At 44.1% G+C, this 17,885-nt stretch overlaps 1 protein-coding gene across 1 annotated transcript in view; it reads right to left on the reverse strand.

The window, feature by feature from the left end:
• Positions 1 to 12,508, reverse strand: part of mapkap1 (MAPK associated protein 1) — a 102,371-nt gene extending 89,863 nt beyond the window's left edge. The window contains exons 1-3 of the mRNA XM_041897337.2: positions 12,142 to 12,508; positions 8,248 to 8,337; positions 7,619 to 7,767 (exon numbers count right to left, since the gene is read on the reverse strand). Coding sequence (XP_041753271.1) covers positions 7,619 to 7,767; positions 8,248 to 8,337; positions 12,142 to 12,421 — 519 coding nt within the window. The 5' untranslated portion in view covers positions 12,422 to 12,508. The remainder of the gene's footprint in view (positions 1 to 7,618; positions 7,768 to 8,247; positions 8,338 to 12,141) is intronic.
• Positions 12,509 to 17,885: the final 5,377 nt, after the last annotated feature.

The following is a 17,885-nucleotide window of genomic DNA, read 5'->3' on the forward strand; positions in this document are numbered from 1 at the left end:
GTACCTACATAACCCAACCAGAAGTCATGGATTACAGGCAACATCCGCACAGAGCTAAAGGCTAGAGCTGCCGCTTTCAAGGAGCGGGACACTAATCCGGACGCTTATAAGAAATCCTGCTATGCCCTCAGACGAACCATCAAACAGGCAAAGCTTCAATACAGGACTAAGATTGAATCCTACTACAACAGTTCTGACTCTCGTCGGATGTGGCAGGGCTTGCAAACTATTACGGACTACAAAGGGAAACCCAGCCACGAGCTGCCCAGTGCCACGAGCCTACCAGATGAGCTAAATGCCTTTTATGCTCGCTTCGAGGCAAGCAACACTGAAGCATGCATGAGAGCATCAGCTATTCCGGACGACTGTGTTATTACGCTCTCCGTAGCCGGTGTGAGCAAGACCTTTAAACAGGTCAACTTTCACAAGGATGTGGGGCTAGACGGATTACCAGGACGTGTACTCAGAGCATGTGCGGACCAACTGGCAAGTGTCTTCACTGACATTTTCAACCTCTCCCAGACCGAGTCTGTAATACCTACAGGTTTCAAGCAGACCACCATAGTTCCTGTGCCCAAGAAAGTGAAGGTAACCTGCCTAAATGACTACCACCTGGTAGCACTCACATCTGTAGCCATGAAGTGCTTTGAAAGGCTGGTCATGGCTCACATCAACACCATCATCCCGGAAACCATAGACCAACTCCAATTCGCATACTGCCCCAACAGATCCACAGATGACGCAATCTCAATCGCACTCCACACTGCCCTTTCCCACCTGGACAAAAAGAACACCTATGTGAGGATGCTCTTCATTGACTGCAGCTAAGCGTTCAACACCATAGTGCCCACAAAGCTCATCACTAAGCTAAGGACCCTGGGACTAAACACCTCCCTCTGCAACTGGATCCTGGACTTCCTGACGGGCCGACCTCAGGTGGTAAGGGTAGGCAACAAGACATCTGCCACGCTGATTCTCAACACCGGGGCCCCTCAGGTGTGCGTGCTTAGTCCCCTCCTGTACTCTCTGTTCACCCATGACTGCGTGGCCAAGCACGACTCCAACATCATCTTTAAGTTTGCTGATGACACAACAGTGGTAGGCCTGATCACCGACAACGATGAGCCAGCTTATAGGGAGGTGGTCAGAGACCTGGCCGTGTGGTGCCAGGTAAACAACCTCTCCCTCAACGTGAGCAAGACAAAGGATCTGATCGTGGACTCCAGGAAAAGGAGGGCCGAACACGGCTCCATTCACATCGACGGGACTGTAGAGGATCGGGTCGAGAGTTTCAAGTTCCTTGGTGTACACATCACCAACAAACTATCATGGTCCAAACACACCAAGACAGTCGTGAAGAGGGCACGACAACACTTTTCCCCCTCAGGAGACTGAAAAGATTTGGCATGGGTCCCCAGATCCTCAAAAAGTTCTACAGTTGCACCGTCGAGAGCTTCCTGACCAGTTGCATCACCGCCTGGTATGGCAACTGCTCGGCATCCGACCGTAAGGCGCTACAGAGGGTAGTGCGTACGGCTCAGTACATCACTGGGGCCAAGCTTCCTGCCATCCAGGACCTATATACTAGGCGGTGTCAGAGGAAGGCCCAAAAAATTGTCAAAGACTCCAGTCACCAAAGTCATAGACTGTCCTCTCTGCTACCGCACGGCAAGCGGTACCGGTACAAGTCTAGGTCCAAAAGGCTCCTTAACAGCTTCTACCCCAAGCCATAAGACTGCTGAACAATTAATCAAATGGCCACCCGGACTATTTACATTGACACCCCCCCACCCTTTGTTTTTCCACTGCTGCTACTTGCTGTTTATTATCTATGCATAGTCACTTTACCCCTATCTACATGTACAAATTACCTCGACTAACCTGTACCCCCGCACATAGACTCGGTACCGGTACCCCCTGTATATAGCCTCGTTATTGTTATTTTATTGCATTACTTTTTCTTTTCTTTTGTACTTTCGTGTATTTAGTAAATATTTTCTTAACTCTATTTCTTGAACTGCATTGTTGGTTAAGGGCTTGTAAGTCAGCCTTTCACTGTAAGGTCCACACCTGTTGTATTCGGCGCATGTGACAAATAACATTTGATTTGAAGTCAGGCTAACGTAACAGCATGAAGTCAGGCTAACGTAACAGCATGAAGTCAGGATAACGTAACAGCATGAAGTCAGGCTAACGTAACAGCATGAAGTCAGGCTAACGTAACAGCATGAAATCAGGATAACGTAACAGCTTGACGTCAGGCTAACTTAACAGCATTAAGTCAGGCTAACGTAACAGCATGAAGTCAGGCTAAAGTAACAGCATGACGTCAGGCTAACATAACAGCATTAAGTCAAGTTAACATTGTGTTTTTGACTGTACATTTTGTTTATCCAATATGTAACTCTGTGTTGTTGTTGTTGTTTTTATCGCACTGCTTTGCTTTATCTTGGCCAGGTCGCAGTTGTAAATTACTTAACTGGCTTACCTGGTTAAATAAAGTAAATAAATACAAATAATATGAAGTCAGGCTAACGTAACAGCATGAAGTCAGGCTAACATAACAGCATTAAGTCAAGCTAACGTAACAGCATACATTTAGGCTAACGTAACAGCATGAAGTCAGGCTAACGTAACGGCACGATCCGAAATTTACAAACAAACTGCCTCTTTTCAAGATTCTGACACTAAGAGCGGCAAGTCTCTGGCAGCTAACGTCATCCTCTCTGTGCGCTTGTCTGAGGCATCTTAGCTAATAAACTCTACGTCATCCTCTCTGTGCGCTTGTCTGAGGCATCTTAGCTAATAAACTCTACGTCGTTTATCTTTAACAGAGAGGAGAAAGGAGAAAGGAGACAGATAGTTGCAGAGTGGCAAAGACAACAGCGAGAGAATATTATGTCAGCAGCCCTCTTAAAACAACTTAAATGAGCTTGTAATGTTCGTAGATAAAAAAAATAAAAAAAACACTTCTGAACACTAGACGGTTTTACATTTGACTAGTCAGTCAAGCCAGACTGTACTGAGCTGGTTATCAGTATGAGACGTAGGCTACACCTAGCGACACATATATGAGTAGAGTGATTCCCATCATCAGGCTGAACAGTCGAGTTCGCACACGTGGCATTGTTGTGATAAACTTCGGTGAACTTCTCAGTCGTAAAACTTAAATTACTAGCCCAGGTGTTTTTTTGCCTCAACTGCGGAGATGCCCTGGCGTCTGTCAATAATAAGTTCTGTCATCAAGCCAGTTTGATATTTAAAACACTGATTGCATTTAAAACGCACTTCTTGGTCTATTACATGACAAAAAAGTGATGGACAGCCTTGCGTTTTGACATGGCAGAAATCAATCATGCAGCGCAAGATAAAGATGCTGTTAGATTCCACCGGAGAGGATATGTGCATGCGTTATTACACGTTTGATTCGATCTGTTTATTTGTTAAAATGTGAAACAATGCCCGGCAATTATAAAAGAATGGACGTTTTACGGTAGTTTCGAGGAGCTGATTGGCTGACACCAGATTCATTTCTGACACGCCTCGCATCTGATCAGAGCACTACCAAACATGTCAGAAAATCAGAGCGGGGGGGGTAAAACCTATCAATCTCAAAATCGGGGAAATGCTTACACTTTGCGATTTAATGTCCCCCCCCTCCCCTCCCCAAGCCGTTTGTATGCGATTTGAGAATGGCCAAAAATAGTGTCTAGTCGTATAGTGTCTAGTCAGCCTTAGTGCTGAAGTGTCTGCTTTAATCAGCTAACACAGTACCTTGATGTTTAACAACTGGGCTTTGAGAACAAACAGTTTACAGTGCATGCCATGGTATAGCCCACTCATGTCATATCACAACCACTCATCCAATCAATGAGTGGACTTGTCCAATCGATATGCTCCACAATGAAAACATCTTGCATCACTATGCATGGGTTCATTTCTCAAGTGATGCAAATCGTCAACCAAAAAAGAAAGGCCATCAAACTGTCTTTAATGCAAAATGAAAAGAACCTGGAGTGTTAGCGGCCACCATTGAAGAGAAATATGCATCGGTGCCACCATCAATTAATCCTTAAGAAGTCTCCAGAGGTATTTGTTCCGTTAAAAGTGATCGCAATGTTTTCTGTATCCATGGTGATGATTAATCAAATACACGGACTCCATTTCACTAATCATCACCGTAATGAGTTGGTCCCTGTGTCGCCGGGCTACAGTCTCAGGACGGTTGCTATGGTAATGTCAGGATGGGGAGGCTAGGGGCCTTGATGTGTTGGGGGAAGGGTCGGGGAAGTAGACGAGCAGCCCCACCCCCAGGCGGACCATGCCGTGTGCACAGGTGCCAATGTCTATTATTTTTGCTGCTTGCTTTGTCTTGTACGCAGTCTTCCCTCCTGTCTACGGAGCAGAGTGGGGTTCAGTTGCTCAGTGCGTGTTTTTTCGACCCCGGGATGTCCTTGACAAACCATGGTCCTTCTGTATAACCTATGTTTTCACACTGTTTTTGGTGTTATGTTTGAGGTATGCTACTGGTAACTCCTACCCTCCATATCTTTTCAACAGGTTAAAATTATTTTCAATCTACGGCCACTGATTGTGTTCCTCTAGAATATCTCTAACTTTTCCAGTTAATGAATGTCACCTGTAGTATCGAAATGGAGGATGTCAGTTCCTCTTTGGCTGCTGGAGATATATATTTCACTCAGGCATCAGTCATTCACAGCTCATTGAGCGAAACGAAGAGGATCTGGACAGATTACGTGGCGAGAGAAAATGTCAAGTCCCATTGAAGTTGGGTGTACTCTCCATTTTCTAAAGTAATAGACCAGCTTCATGGAGCTCTTCTCTACTCATGTGTGCAGAGGGACCAGCTTTAGAACCCATTCGACACCTAGGTAGAGCAAAAGATAACAGACTTCACAGAAGAGAAGCAAAGACGCCGATAGGAAACTAGACAGGTGAACTGTGCAATCTTTTCCAACTCCCATCCGACGAAAGGTCCTTGAAGCTAGCTGCCACCCTGCCCCTCCCGCCGTGTAGCAGCTTTAATTTCACCCCTTCGTTAAAAGGGAAGAGTTGGTGCCGGTAGGTAATGAGCAGATCAATTCTCCCCGTCTGACCGGCGGTGCTTTGGGTTCCGTGCCTTTGTGCTGAGCACCTCCCCTGAACGATGACAACGTGTGATGAACTGCAGGTCAGAGGTACTCGGAGGCCTCCTTTGGAAGTGACAGTTTTAAGTGGTGGGTCTCTTACAGGTCCTCGGGGCCTTCGGCCTGCTGTTTAACCACTGAGGGCAGCGGTTAATAATATCCAATGAACTTAGCGTTGGGCTAGCCGGTAGCTTTGGTGTCTATTAGGCCTCCTGTAGCTCAGTTGGTAGAGCATGGCGTTTGCAACGCCAGGGTTGTGGGTTCGATTCCCACGGGGGGCGTAGTATGAAAAATGTATGCACTCACTAAACTGTAAGTCGCTCTGGATAAGTGCGTCTGCTAAATGACTAAAATGTAAAAAAATATATATATATTAATTGTTGAGAGGACTAGCTAGGGGGCAAGTTGGGAGTGAGGGGAAGGAGTGTACATGGCTCTGGTTAGGGGGCTGGTTGGGAGGGAGGAGGAAGGAGTGTGTATGGCTCTGGTTAGGGGGCTGGTTGGGAGGGAGGAGTGTGTATGTGAAAAGAAAGTCCATCGTGCGTGTCACATGTACACATCAATAAGAGTCAGACACACAGTTCCCTAAATATAGCTCTGTGGCAACAGACTACCTGACAATATAAAGGGCTTCTCCTTGTGGAGAGATTATTCAAAGTGAATAAGAGTCTTATGAAACCATGTAAAAACGGCATTGGTGGTCAACAAGTCAGGTCACAGTATGTCTTCAAATCTTAATAGGTTTATTTTCTAGAGAATACCAATAGTCCCATTCGCAACCATTATCCTGTCACCACCACAAAATGGTATAAAAACAGGGGGGGGTAATATTTCTGAGCAATTTAACAGCGTGTTCGATTATTTCCTGAGATAGCGTTGAAAATGCAGATGAGGCTTAATGATCGCTTCTCTCTTGCTCTCCTTTTAATCTCCACTGACAAAAGAACAAGGGGATAAAATAAAAACGTCTAAATATTTTCTATGATTCAGTATTACTGGGAAAGAGTGTAATAAAAGATGCAGTCCAGAGAAAATACTTCATTGACTTCCATTGCTCTTGGGGATTTACTCACTAGTAAACAGTTCTAGGAAGACCTACCTCCAGGAAATGCAAAGAACGGGTGAAAAAACACTGTGGGGGGGGGGGGGATAAAAAAAGAACCCCATCGCTCTGTACTCTACCTGTCTGCACATTAATCTTAAAATGCAGTTTAATTCGATCTGTGTCCTCCTCCCTGATGCGGCCCGCCACGAGATTCGATTACGGCGACTATACTTTTTAACTGCTGTCAGAGCCGGGCGGGCGAGGTCTGTGTAAACATCTGCCCGAGCACATGGACGCCTCTCATTACTCGGGCATTAAATCAAACCGCCGCAATGAATCTTTATCTGCGACCGACGCCACCCGGCCTCGTACACGCCGACCCAAATGAACGCAAGCCGCATTAAAAGCGCTCATCTTCCCGCTCCAAAAAGTGCAACTGTAAACCTGACGTCTTTGCGACCGACGCAAGACCAGCTGTTACTGCCACTGGTGACGGGAGAGATACGTGTCTTTCAGCAAACTTGGCTAATCTGCAACCAGATGTCTTGGAGAGACAAAAAAGAGAGACACCAACTACCTCGTTGCTGAACGAAAAGAACGTATCAACGGAAAAAAGTGAGGTGGATTTCTGAATCATATTTCACTGACGTACTGTTAACACAGCTCATATACATTTAAATCCATAAACCAACGTGGAAAACTGGAGACAAGAGATGGTGGATTATAAAAGGTCATCTGTAATGTAAATATTATTTCTAATATTGGGGGATATTGCAGAGGCTAAGGCAGGCTCGTCCCCTGGTTCCGTCAGCAGAGGCCGTCTTTGGCATGAATCAAAGGCTATTTGTTTAATCTGAGCCACCAGGTTGTCTGCGAGCTGCCAAGGCACTTTGCCGCGACCTTTGCTCTTTTCCACAAATCCCTGTAAAAGGCCCGAGCAATTCACCCTGACATTTATTCGACACACAATTCTCCCAGTGTGCTCTTTCCTCTGGATCATGTCTAAGAGCAAAATGACAGAAATAAGGTCACAAAGCCTTCAGAGACTTTCGCCTGCGCCATTAGCGATGAGAAGCTGCTCCAAAATTGCAATATACATTCGGAGATGGTTCCCAAGTTTTGGAATTACTGCCTAAGTGCTTGTAAATGACATTGCCATAGCAGGGAAAAAGGCCTGATGCATCTGGGGAGGAATCAGAAAAAGAAAATAAGCTAAATCTTTAGGTTTAGAGAGCAGGAGCGAACGTTTGCTAGTTTATTTTGTATGCACGTGAAACATGATACCGGTTGGCATCAAACTTGATTTGTCTTTCTTTGCAGTACAACAAAAAAGAAATACATTTTCATGCTTTCAAGATACATTAACTAATTCAGCATCGTTTTATCCAAATCAGAGATATGTTACCAGACACCTGGGAGCACCTACCTTGCCGTCGAATTTGGAGTATTCGTTGAAAGGGTTGTTGAGCTGCTGGGGGCATTGCTCGAGCCGGAGGGAGAGGGTTGACTTGGTACCAGTGCTCCTGGGCCTATCTTTGAAGTCCCTCTTCTCAAACAGGGAACCCAGGTCTTCCGCTGGGACAGAAAATGAAGTGTTGACGGCAAACAGAGAGTGATTGAACAACGTATTCATATTCTCTCTGACGTTATTGATTGTGCCAGGATTTCAAGTCAAACAGGACTTTAGCATTAGGCCTATACATTGTATAGTAGTACATTTCACTACATAGCGTAGGTGTGACAGTTTCTGTAACATGCTATCGGATTTTGTGACATCACATGTGGAGATTGATCAAAGAAAAATAACCATTCCCTGGTTCCATGAAAATTCCCTATGCAGCACTGTAGTTGTCTGAGATCAGTGTAAAGAAAGGATCATTGAAGCTTTTACTCCATTGAAACTCCTATCAGATTTTGCCCCATTGAAACTCCTGTCAGCTTTTACCTCATTGAAACTCCTGTCAGCTTTTACCTCATTGAAACTCCTATCAGCTTTTACCTCATTGAAACTCCTATCAGCAAATATTTCTGGAGAGAAGGAGAAATGTAGTGTACCTGATTGCGAAGACGACCTCTCCTTCCATTGAATGTTTTTGCATTTGATCTGGTTCTGTCGCTCCTTCCTTAACCTTTCAAGTCTTTGAGCTTTAAAAAATAAGAAAATAAAACAAGGATTAAAAAAAAAAAGTCAGACCAACAAAAGTCATTCTTCTCATTTTTTGACCATTGTCATTGGTCAGGGTCATGCAGTCACACTAGGAGAGGGAAAACAGAAACTGAAGTTTATTTAAAGTACATTTGACGCAAGGGAACACTGTGGACACTGATGGTAAACAACATCTCGGGAGGTGTGAGATATGCTACGAGGAACACTGGAGGGGGACGAGAAACACTCTCGCTGGGCAGTGTCAAACCTGTCCGCCCAACACAGATGACCACCCCCCACCCTACCCAATGTTTCCCCTAGGATTTTTTTCAGCAGCAGTGGCAGTTACCTGGGGGGGGGGAGGGGTCTTCCTGGGGCATACATCTATACATCTACATTATAGAAATAAAACAAATAGATCTAGACATCTACATTATAGAAATAAAACACATAGATCTAGACATCTACATTATAGAAATAAAACAAATAGATCTAGACATCTACATTATAGAAATAAAACAAATAGATCTATACATCTACATTATAGAAATAAAACAAATAGATCTATACATCTACATTATAGAAATACAACTAGACACTTCAGGCAGTCCAGAGTCAAACAGTCACACTTTCGTTTTGTCTATAAAAACGTTTTGTACCAGGTTTTATATAGACTTGTCTTCTTACCAGCCACCCCTGGTTTCTCGCGCCTTTCTTGTTGACGTCCTGGTGAGACAGTCAGCCACTTCAGGTGAAGTCTCAGCAGAAGAACACTCAGACCCCAAAACACCACCGCTTCCCCAAACACAACAGGAGCCAAGGGAGCCAAAAGGAGATCGTCTAGCCAGACTTCAGATGCCTTTGGACTCCCTCTGATTCTGGCAGTAAACCCAAGCACCTCACAATGGATCAAGTTGTGCTCCGGGCATTTTTAACTCTCATTGGTTCCCAGCTAATTCCATACAAACCCACCATGCCCACCTCTGCCTTTAAAGGGATTCCTAGCACACAAGCATCCTCCTGACTGACGTGAACCCACATCATGGAAATCGCGGAGGTTTACGGCTCGCCTATATTGCATAGTGTGTATGAGTAACACATTGGTGAAGACAATTAGCTTAGCTAGCTAGATAACCTTGAGGGTCACGTTTGACACAGTACCACTGTAGAAACAAATGAGGCTATTCCCATCAATTTGGTGGGCTGACTAAATTCTCCCTTCAATAAAAAAAATGTCCCAGCTCTGTGCATTAATAGTAATTAATGGTTACTGTACCCTGTCCCTGTAAAGGTTGAATACATAATATCATGGGCTTGAATCTCACTCCATCAATCGTGTGCTCATAATAATGTACCTTCATTGAATAACACAGGATTCCCCGTGGCTACTCAATAACATGTTATGCCTTATCCATCAGCCTACCTTTACAGAGAACCCTTCATTGATAACCATTCATTGATAACCCTTCATTGATAAACCTTCATTGATAACCCTTTCAAGGTCCTCAAGAGCTGGTGTCCATGAGTTAAAGGGTTAACAACAAGAGGCATTTTTTTTTTTTTAACAATATTTTTCATTTGGGCAATAGAGCGAACAAAAGCATCATTTACATACAAATCAAGCCCCGGCGATCCCCTGATTACCATGGCCTCTGCCCACAACTGCTGTGCCAACCGTCCATAAAATCAAGAGAAGTGGAAAGCCTTAAAGAAAAACACTATGAGGAATAACGTTGTAGACCATGAAGGCATGCCTCGGGAGCCGTGAACCCAAACTTTAATTACTCCATGAAAACATATTATTGCCCGTTTGATTTTCAGACACAACCAAATCAGCACTCACTGTACCGAGTACAGCACGGTTTAATTTCTTGGCTAATAAGTTCTGAGACTTGAACTGGAAATCTGGAAAGAGGGAAGGTTACAGGTCCAATGAACTCCTCCCTACTTCACACACAGCCTACCCCCATCCTGACATTGGTGTGAAATCGTTTACAAAATAAGAGTCCTCCTCAATATAGCAGTGTTTTTTCACATGTAGCACTACAAAGTGGCACTGCCCAATGTCTCGCTTCAAGCACTGGGCAAAGCACTTACAGTAGCGGACAGATATATTGCCAGTGGCACCCTTGCACTTTTCTTAAATAATTCCCTATTTCTTCTCAAATGAGTTGACATTTTTAAAAAAAAGAACTTTTGTCAACATTGCAGAAATGGTTTTTTTTGGGGGGGGAAACTTGAGATTACAATTAGAATTAAGAAAATAAAAACCAATGGTATTGACACAATTATTGGCAACCAAGAGCTAGTACTTGGTTAAACAAACAGCCTTTGGTGAAGACAACTGCAGACAAATGCTTCTTGTAGCCATCAATGAGCCATGCTGCACCTTTCTGCTGGCAATTTGGCCCACTCTTCAGCTGCAAACTGCTCCAATTTGTCAATGTTTGAGTGGTGCCTTCTGATAAATGCTTTTGATGGGATTTAGATCTGAACTCATCGTTGGCCACTCCAGAACAGTCCAGTGTTAATTCTTGAACCATTCCTGGGTGCTTTTTGATGTTTGTTTGGGTTGTTGTCCTGCTGGAAGGTCCACAAACTTCAACAGAGACCCAGTTTTTGGACACTGGGTTGAAAATTGCACTCAAAAACACCTTGATAATCTGCTTATATCCTAATGTCTTGCACACGTTCAAGGCCCCCAAGTACCAGAGGCAGCAAAGCAACCCCACGGCATTATCGAACCGCCCCCATGTTTGATTGTAGGGAGGGTGTTATTTTCTTTGAACGCTTCATTTGGTCGTTGTAAAACATAGGAAGACCCCACTGCTGAAAGAGACAAGAACTCCCCCCCCCCATTGAACGTTGCAAAAACCCACCGAAACAAGCCTAAATCCTGGGGAAATGTTCTCCGGACCAATGAAACAAAATTAGAGCTCTTTGGCAATACAAATCAATGCTATGTTTACCGATGACCAATGAAGCATTCAACGTAAACGTGTAAAAACCTAAACGTCCACCTCTGAAAATCACAAGCCCAGGGACAATAAATGAGCAGAGTGAACCAAGCAGGCTCTGTCAAAGACCACTTTCACAGCCACTAGGCCTAATTGTTCTGAGTTCTGCTTGGTGCACCCAACCTAAATAATTCCTCTGGGGTAACATGGTCAATAAACCCCAAGCCTGGGTTCAACTAGTATTTGTTTCCTTTCAAATACTTTAGTGGCGCTTGATTGAGCTTGCCTGATTGTAAGGGAACCAATGGAAAAGTTCCAAAAGTGTAAACCCCACCCACCTAGCGCTCCAAGCAGGCAAATGCTCAAAGTACTTGTAAGAAAACAAAATACTTTTGAAACCCACATCTGATTAACACCAGGCTTTTGTCAGAGATAAAAATGTATTTACTCTAATTGTATAATTATTTACAACATTCATACTGCCCTGGTGTTTTATACAAGCTTGTTCATGGGGTAATACATGTGATTTTCAAAGACAGACTTTACAGCAGGGCTGGGGTCAATTCTATTCCAATTAATTCAGAAAGAGAATGACTATTTTCTATGTGGACTTCTGCAATTAATTCACAAGGCTAATTAGGAACTGACCCCAACCTGCTCAGCAGTCTCTTTATTAAACATACAGCATCAACCTGTTGTATTGCTGCCTTCTACAACAAGAAGCACCACCCCACTGGCCAACTAGCCTATGTGAGTAAACCACTGATCTGAATTCCACACGACAGCCCCACAAACAGCTCGCTCACTAACTGGTTCTCTTGCCACAGTCAGAGCCCCATTGTTTACCTGTGTTGGAGCGCCGGCGGATGCCAAAGTCCCAGCTGGAGGTGATGTCCAATGACTGGGAGAGGTCGCTGCCCGGGTTCTCCCCTCCGCTGCCCCCTTCGCCTAGGGAGCCTGAACCCAGTGACCCCCCGCTGCTACCGGGCACCGAGGCCAGCTGCCACTTCTCCAGATCCACGTCGTGGTCGATTAGCACCATCTCACACATGCCCGTGTCATCGCTGGTCACATGGGACTGCCGGATGTGGGCCAAAATAATGGCTGGGTTGTCCAAGAAAGCCATTCTGCGCTGGTTTGACTGCTTTCTGTGTGCTTGCTTTCTCTCTCTCTGTGTGTGTGTTTCTCTCTCTCTCTCTCTCTCTCTCTCTCTCTGTGTGTGTGTTTTCTCTCTCTCTCTCTCTCTGTGTGTGTGTCTCTCTCTCTCTCTCTCTCTCTCTGTGTGTGTGTTTTCTCTCTCTCTCTCTCTCTCTCTGTGTGTGTTTTCTCTCTCTCTCTCTCTCTCTCTCTCTCTCTCTCTCTCTCTCTCTCTCTCTCTCTCTCTCTCTCTCTCTCTCTCTCTCTCTCTCTCTCTCTCTCTCTCTCTCTCTCTCTCTCTCTCTCTCTCTCTCTCTCTCTCTCTCTCTCTCTCTCTCTCTCTCTCTCTCTCTCTCTCTCTCTCTCTCTCTCTCTCTCTCTCTCTCTCTCTCTCTCTCTCTCTCTCTCAGCCGTCAGTGGGGTCTTCTTCTCCTCCTCTTAGGGGTTATTTCCTCCTCTCCATGGGACATGTGTGCCAGCCTGATGGGGCAGAGTTAAGAGAGATTAGTGTCTGCCCCACAATATGCAATCTGAGGATGGGGGGGGGAAATTATGTATTCAATTCATTAGCCACGTTCAACATATTTATTCTGATGCTAACTAACACCAGTTTAAGAGCTAGGCATTTACACCAGTGCAAACAACCTGTTACTTTCTAGCGCCCCCCCCTTTTGTAGGCCCACAGATCAATAATTTTTTAGGAACTCAGTTGGGGTCTCAACTTACTGTTGAGAGTTAGAATAATAGAATACACAAGGTGCAATATGGAAATTTGGTTGTGCATCAGCAGTTGTTCTATTGTTATGACAGTCACTCAATTAGCCCATGTCAGTCTAGCGGCCAGCTACACTACATGACCAAAAGTATGTGGACACCTGCTCGTGGGCATTAATATGGAGTTGGTTCCCTCATTTGCTGCTATAACAGCCTCCACTCTTCTGGGAAGGCTTTCCACTAGATGTTGGAACATTGCTGCGGGGACTTGCTTCCATTCAGCCACAAGAGCATTAGTGAGGTTGGACACTAATGTTGCGCGATTAGGTCTGGCTTGCAGTCGGCCTTCCAATTTATCCCAAAGGTGTTCGATGGGGTTGAGGTCAGGGCTCTGTGCAGGCCAGTCAAGTTCTTCCACACTGATCTCGACAAACCATTTCTGTATGGAACTCACTTTGTGCTAGGGGCATTGTAATGCTGAAACAGGAAATGGCATTCCCAAAACTGTTGTCACAAAGTTGGAAGCACAGAATCGTCTAGAATGTCATTGTTACACTGTAGCTTTAAGATTCCCCTTCACTGGAACTAAGGGGCCTAGCCCGAACCATGAAAAACAGCCCCAGACCATTATTCCTCCTCCACCAAACTTTACAGTTGGCACTATGCATTCGGGCAGGTAGCATTCTCCTGGCATACGCCAAACCCAGATTTGTCCGACAGACTGCCAGATGGTGAAGAGTGATTCATCACTCCAGAGAACGCGCTTCCATTGCTCCAGAGTTCAATGGCAGCGAGCTTTACACCACTCCAGCCAATGTTTGGCATTGCGCATGGTCATCTTAGGCTTGTGTGCAGCTGCTCAGCCATGGAAACCCATTTCATGAAGCTCCTGACGAACAGTTATTGTGCTGACGTTGCTTCCAGAGGCAGTTTGGAACTCGGTAGTGAGTGTAGCAACCGAGGACAGACTAATTTTACGCGCTAAGCGCTTCAGCACTCGGCGATCCCGTTCCGTGAGCTTGTGTGGCCTACCACTTCGCGGCTGAGCCGTTGTTGCTCCTAGACATTTCCACTTCACAATAACAGCACTTACAGTTGACCGGGGCAGCTCTAGCAGAACTTTGACGAACTGACTTGTTGGAAAGGTGGCATCCTATGACGGTGCCACGTTGAAAGTCGAGCTCTTCAGTGAGGCCATTCTACTGCCAATGTTTGTCTATGGAGATTGCATGGCTGTGTGCTCGATTTTATACACCTGTCAGCAACGGGTGCGGATGAAAAAGCCAAATCCACTCATTTGAAGGGGTGTCCATATACTTTTGTATATATAGTGTATCTAAACGTGTAGTAACCATGGTCGAATTACCGACCAGGAGGTGGGCCCATTGATCATCAGATATCATATTAAAAACTGCAATTTTTTCTCTTCGCCCTATGGCAAAAAAAAATGAATTGTATGAAATTAGTTAGAAAATTGCTTAATCTTCTCTCCACCCCATGGAAAAAGGTGTAGAATTGCAGCAAACTTACTTTAAAACTGCAACATTTTCCCCACGCCCCATGGCAAAATGTGTAGAGTTGCAGGAAATTAACTCTTAAACTTTAGAATATATATTTTTTTGTTGTCTTCACTGTCACGAGGGGAACCGCTAAAATGTTTTGCTCGCAAGATGAGTTCAGATTTTTTTGTGGCCCCCACCTCCATCAAAGTTGCCCATCCCTGGTCTAGAGGAAATTTAAAAAAGGTGGGAACCAAAAAGGTGGGAACCAGCGGTCCACTGTAGCTCAGCTGGTAGAGCACGGCGCTTGTAACGCCAAGGTAGTAGGTTCGATCCCCGGGACCACCCATACACAAAAAATTTATGCACGCATGACTGTAAGTCACTTTGGATAAAAGCGTCTGCTAAATGGCATATTATATTATATTATAAATGTAAAATAAAGACATTAAGTAAAGACAATGGAGTAAATGTTTTTCTTTGTCATGTATTCCTTTCTGATTCTGAATACAATGGGGAAATGTTTACTAGGCCTAAATCTGTAGAAAAGATATCAGCACTAACAAAAAGGATGGTTGATAGAGCCTATGTGGGCTATCTAAGTCTAGAGCCTAATGCAAAGAAAATGTGCTGCACACCAACTAGGACTACTCTGTCCTTGGTTACATAAATCTGTGGCTGGCAATTTCATCACAAATGGCATCAGATCAAGTAGAAGAAGAAGACACCCCATGTAGAACAAAGGGAGCAGAGACTGTTTCAGAGTCTAGGGAGCAGAGACTGTTTCAGAGTCTAGGGAGCAGAGACTGTTTCAGAGTCTAGGGAGCAGAGACTGTTTCAGAGTCTAGGGAGCAGAGACTGTTTCAGAGTCTAGGGAGCAGAGACTGTTTCAGAGTCTAGGGAGCAGAGACTGTTTCAGAGTCTAGGGGGCAGAGACTGTTTCAGAGTCTAGGGAGCAGAGACTGTTTCAGAGTCTAGGGAGCAGAGACTGTTTCAGAGTCTAGGGAGCAGAGACTGTTTCAGAGTCTAGGGAGCAGAGACTGTTTCAGAGTCTAGGGAGCAGAGACTGTTTCAGAGTCTAGGGGGCAGAGACTGTTTCAGAGTCTAGGTGGAATACAATACGAATTCCTTCAACAACCACAAAACAGTCGTGAGAATCCAAAACCTACAATATGTTAGCTTCTAGTAGGGTTATTAAGATATTAAATTATTGCATCTGAGCTCCTAGAGTGTGCGGCTTTCCTTTTCTTTTTGAAGTGTTTTACGCCGTCAGCCAGCACCTCGCCTAAATAGGTGTGCGTTTCTTTCGCCTTTAGCTTCTAGTAGGAAAACACAATTGTTATCTAGCCTACTACTCTAGCACCATGACACTTAGAAATCCCAACTGGTATAGAGCATTACATAACTATAGAGGAATGCTAATTGGCTAATTAACTAGGTAATTAGCTAATTATGGCTTTGCTGAGGGATGCCTTGATGAAATATGACAACACCTCTCCCACTTTCTGTGGCACCTGTGCGTCCCTCCAGCTGTCACTGCAAAAACACTCTAGCAGTCGTAAGCAGGTGATAAAGTGGTGTCATTTGCAAACTCAAGTCTTATCAGCCTTAGAATTCCTATCATGACGTGGAAGGGAAAAGGGAGAACACAGAATAGCCAATGTCAGGGGTCTCCAACCCCCGTTCCTGTAGAGCAACATTGTAAAATGTTTTGCCACGGTTTGCACTAATAAATACACTCCAGGACCAGGAGTTGAACCTGTGCACATGTACACACCTTATTCAAAAGGGCAATTCCACAGTAACAGAATTATAAAGAGACTTCGATTTTATTAGGATCCCCATTAGCCGACGTCAATGGTGACAGCTAGTCTTCCTGGGGTCCGAGACATTACAGACAAAAATACATTTAAAAACATGAACATAGAAATTACAGACTTATATATACACAGTATATACGAAGAAACACATTTACAAAAAATGCAAATACAAAATAAAATAAAAAAGAATGTGTGTGCAGTGTGTGTGTGTAGTGTGTGTGTGTAGTGTTTGTGTGTGTAGTGTGTGTGTGTGTGTAGTGTTTGTGTGTGTAGTGTGTGTGTGTGTGTAGTGTTTTTGTGTGTAGTGTGTGTGTGTGTAGTGTTTGTGTGTGTAGTGTGTGTGTGTAGTGTGTGTGTGTAGTGTTTGTGTGTGTAGTGTGTGTGTGTAGTGTGTGTGTGTGTGTAGTGTTTGTGTGTGTAGTGTGTGTGTGTGTAGTGTTTGTGTGTGTAGTGTGTGTGTGTGCGCGCATCTATCAGTTACACACACAGTATCAGTCAAAAGTATGGACACACCTACTCATTCCAGAGTTTTTCTTTATTGTTACTATTTTCTACATTGTAGAATAATAGTGAAGACATCTAAACTATAAAATAACACCTATGGAATCATGTAGTAACCAAAAAAGTGCTTTATATTTTAGAAATGACAGTCCATCATGTCTTTTCTAGGTACTTCTTTGCAGCACTTGACCATATCACCAGGCAATAGTCAAGATTAGATAAAAGTAGAGCCTGCAGGACTTGTTTGGTCGACAGTGGTGTAAAAATGCTGAGCATCTTTTCATCACAGACAGACCTCTCCCCATCTATATAATTGAATCAATATGCCTTATCCATCACAGTTTACAGTCTAAGGTGACACCATGAAGTTTAGTTTCCTCAACTTGCTCAACAGCCACATCATTCATAACCAGATTTAGCTGAGGTCTAGAATTTATGGAATCAATTGTACCATATACAATGCTTTCAGTTTTAGACTAGTTTGTTCAAGACTAGTTTATTACTAGCCACCCATTCCAAAACTCACTGCAACTAGCTGTGGTTTTCACTAGCTGTGGTTGTTGACGTGTAGAATGTTGAATCAGCATACATAGACACACATGCTTTGTTTAAGGCTAGTGGTAGATCATTAGTAAAAATAGAACAGTAAAGGACCAAGAGAGCTGCCTTGCGGAATACCACACTTTACATGTTTTACATTAAAGAAGACCCCCTGTGTTCTATTGGATAGACGGCTCTCAACCCGTGGTGTGGTAGAGGATGTAAAGCCATAACACATGAGTTTTTCCAATAACAGATTATGATCAATAATATCAACGGCTGCATTAAAGTCTAACAATACAGCTTCCACAATCTTCTTATTACATTTTAGTAAATAATAAATAATATGCCATTTAGCAGACGCTTTTATCCAAAGCGA

The sequence above is a fragment of the Coregonus clupeaformis genome, chromosome 15 (assembly GCF_020615455.1).
Source record: "Coregonus clupeaformis isolate EN_2021a chromosome 15, ASM2061545v1, whole genome shotgun sequence".
Classification (NCBI taxonomy): domain Eukaryota; kingdom Metazoa; phylum Chordata; class Actinopteri; order Salmoniformes; family Salmonidae; genus Coregonus; species Coregonus clupeaformis.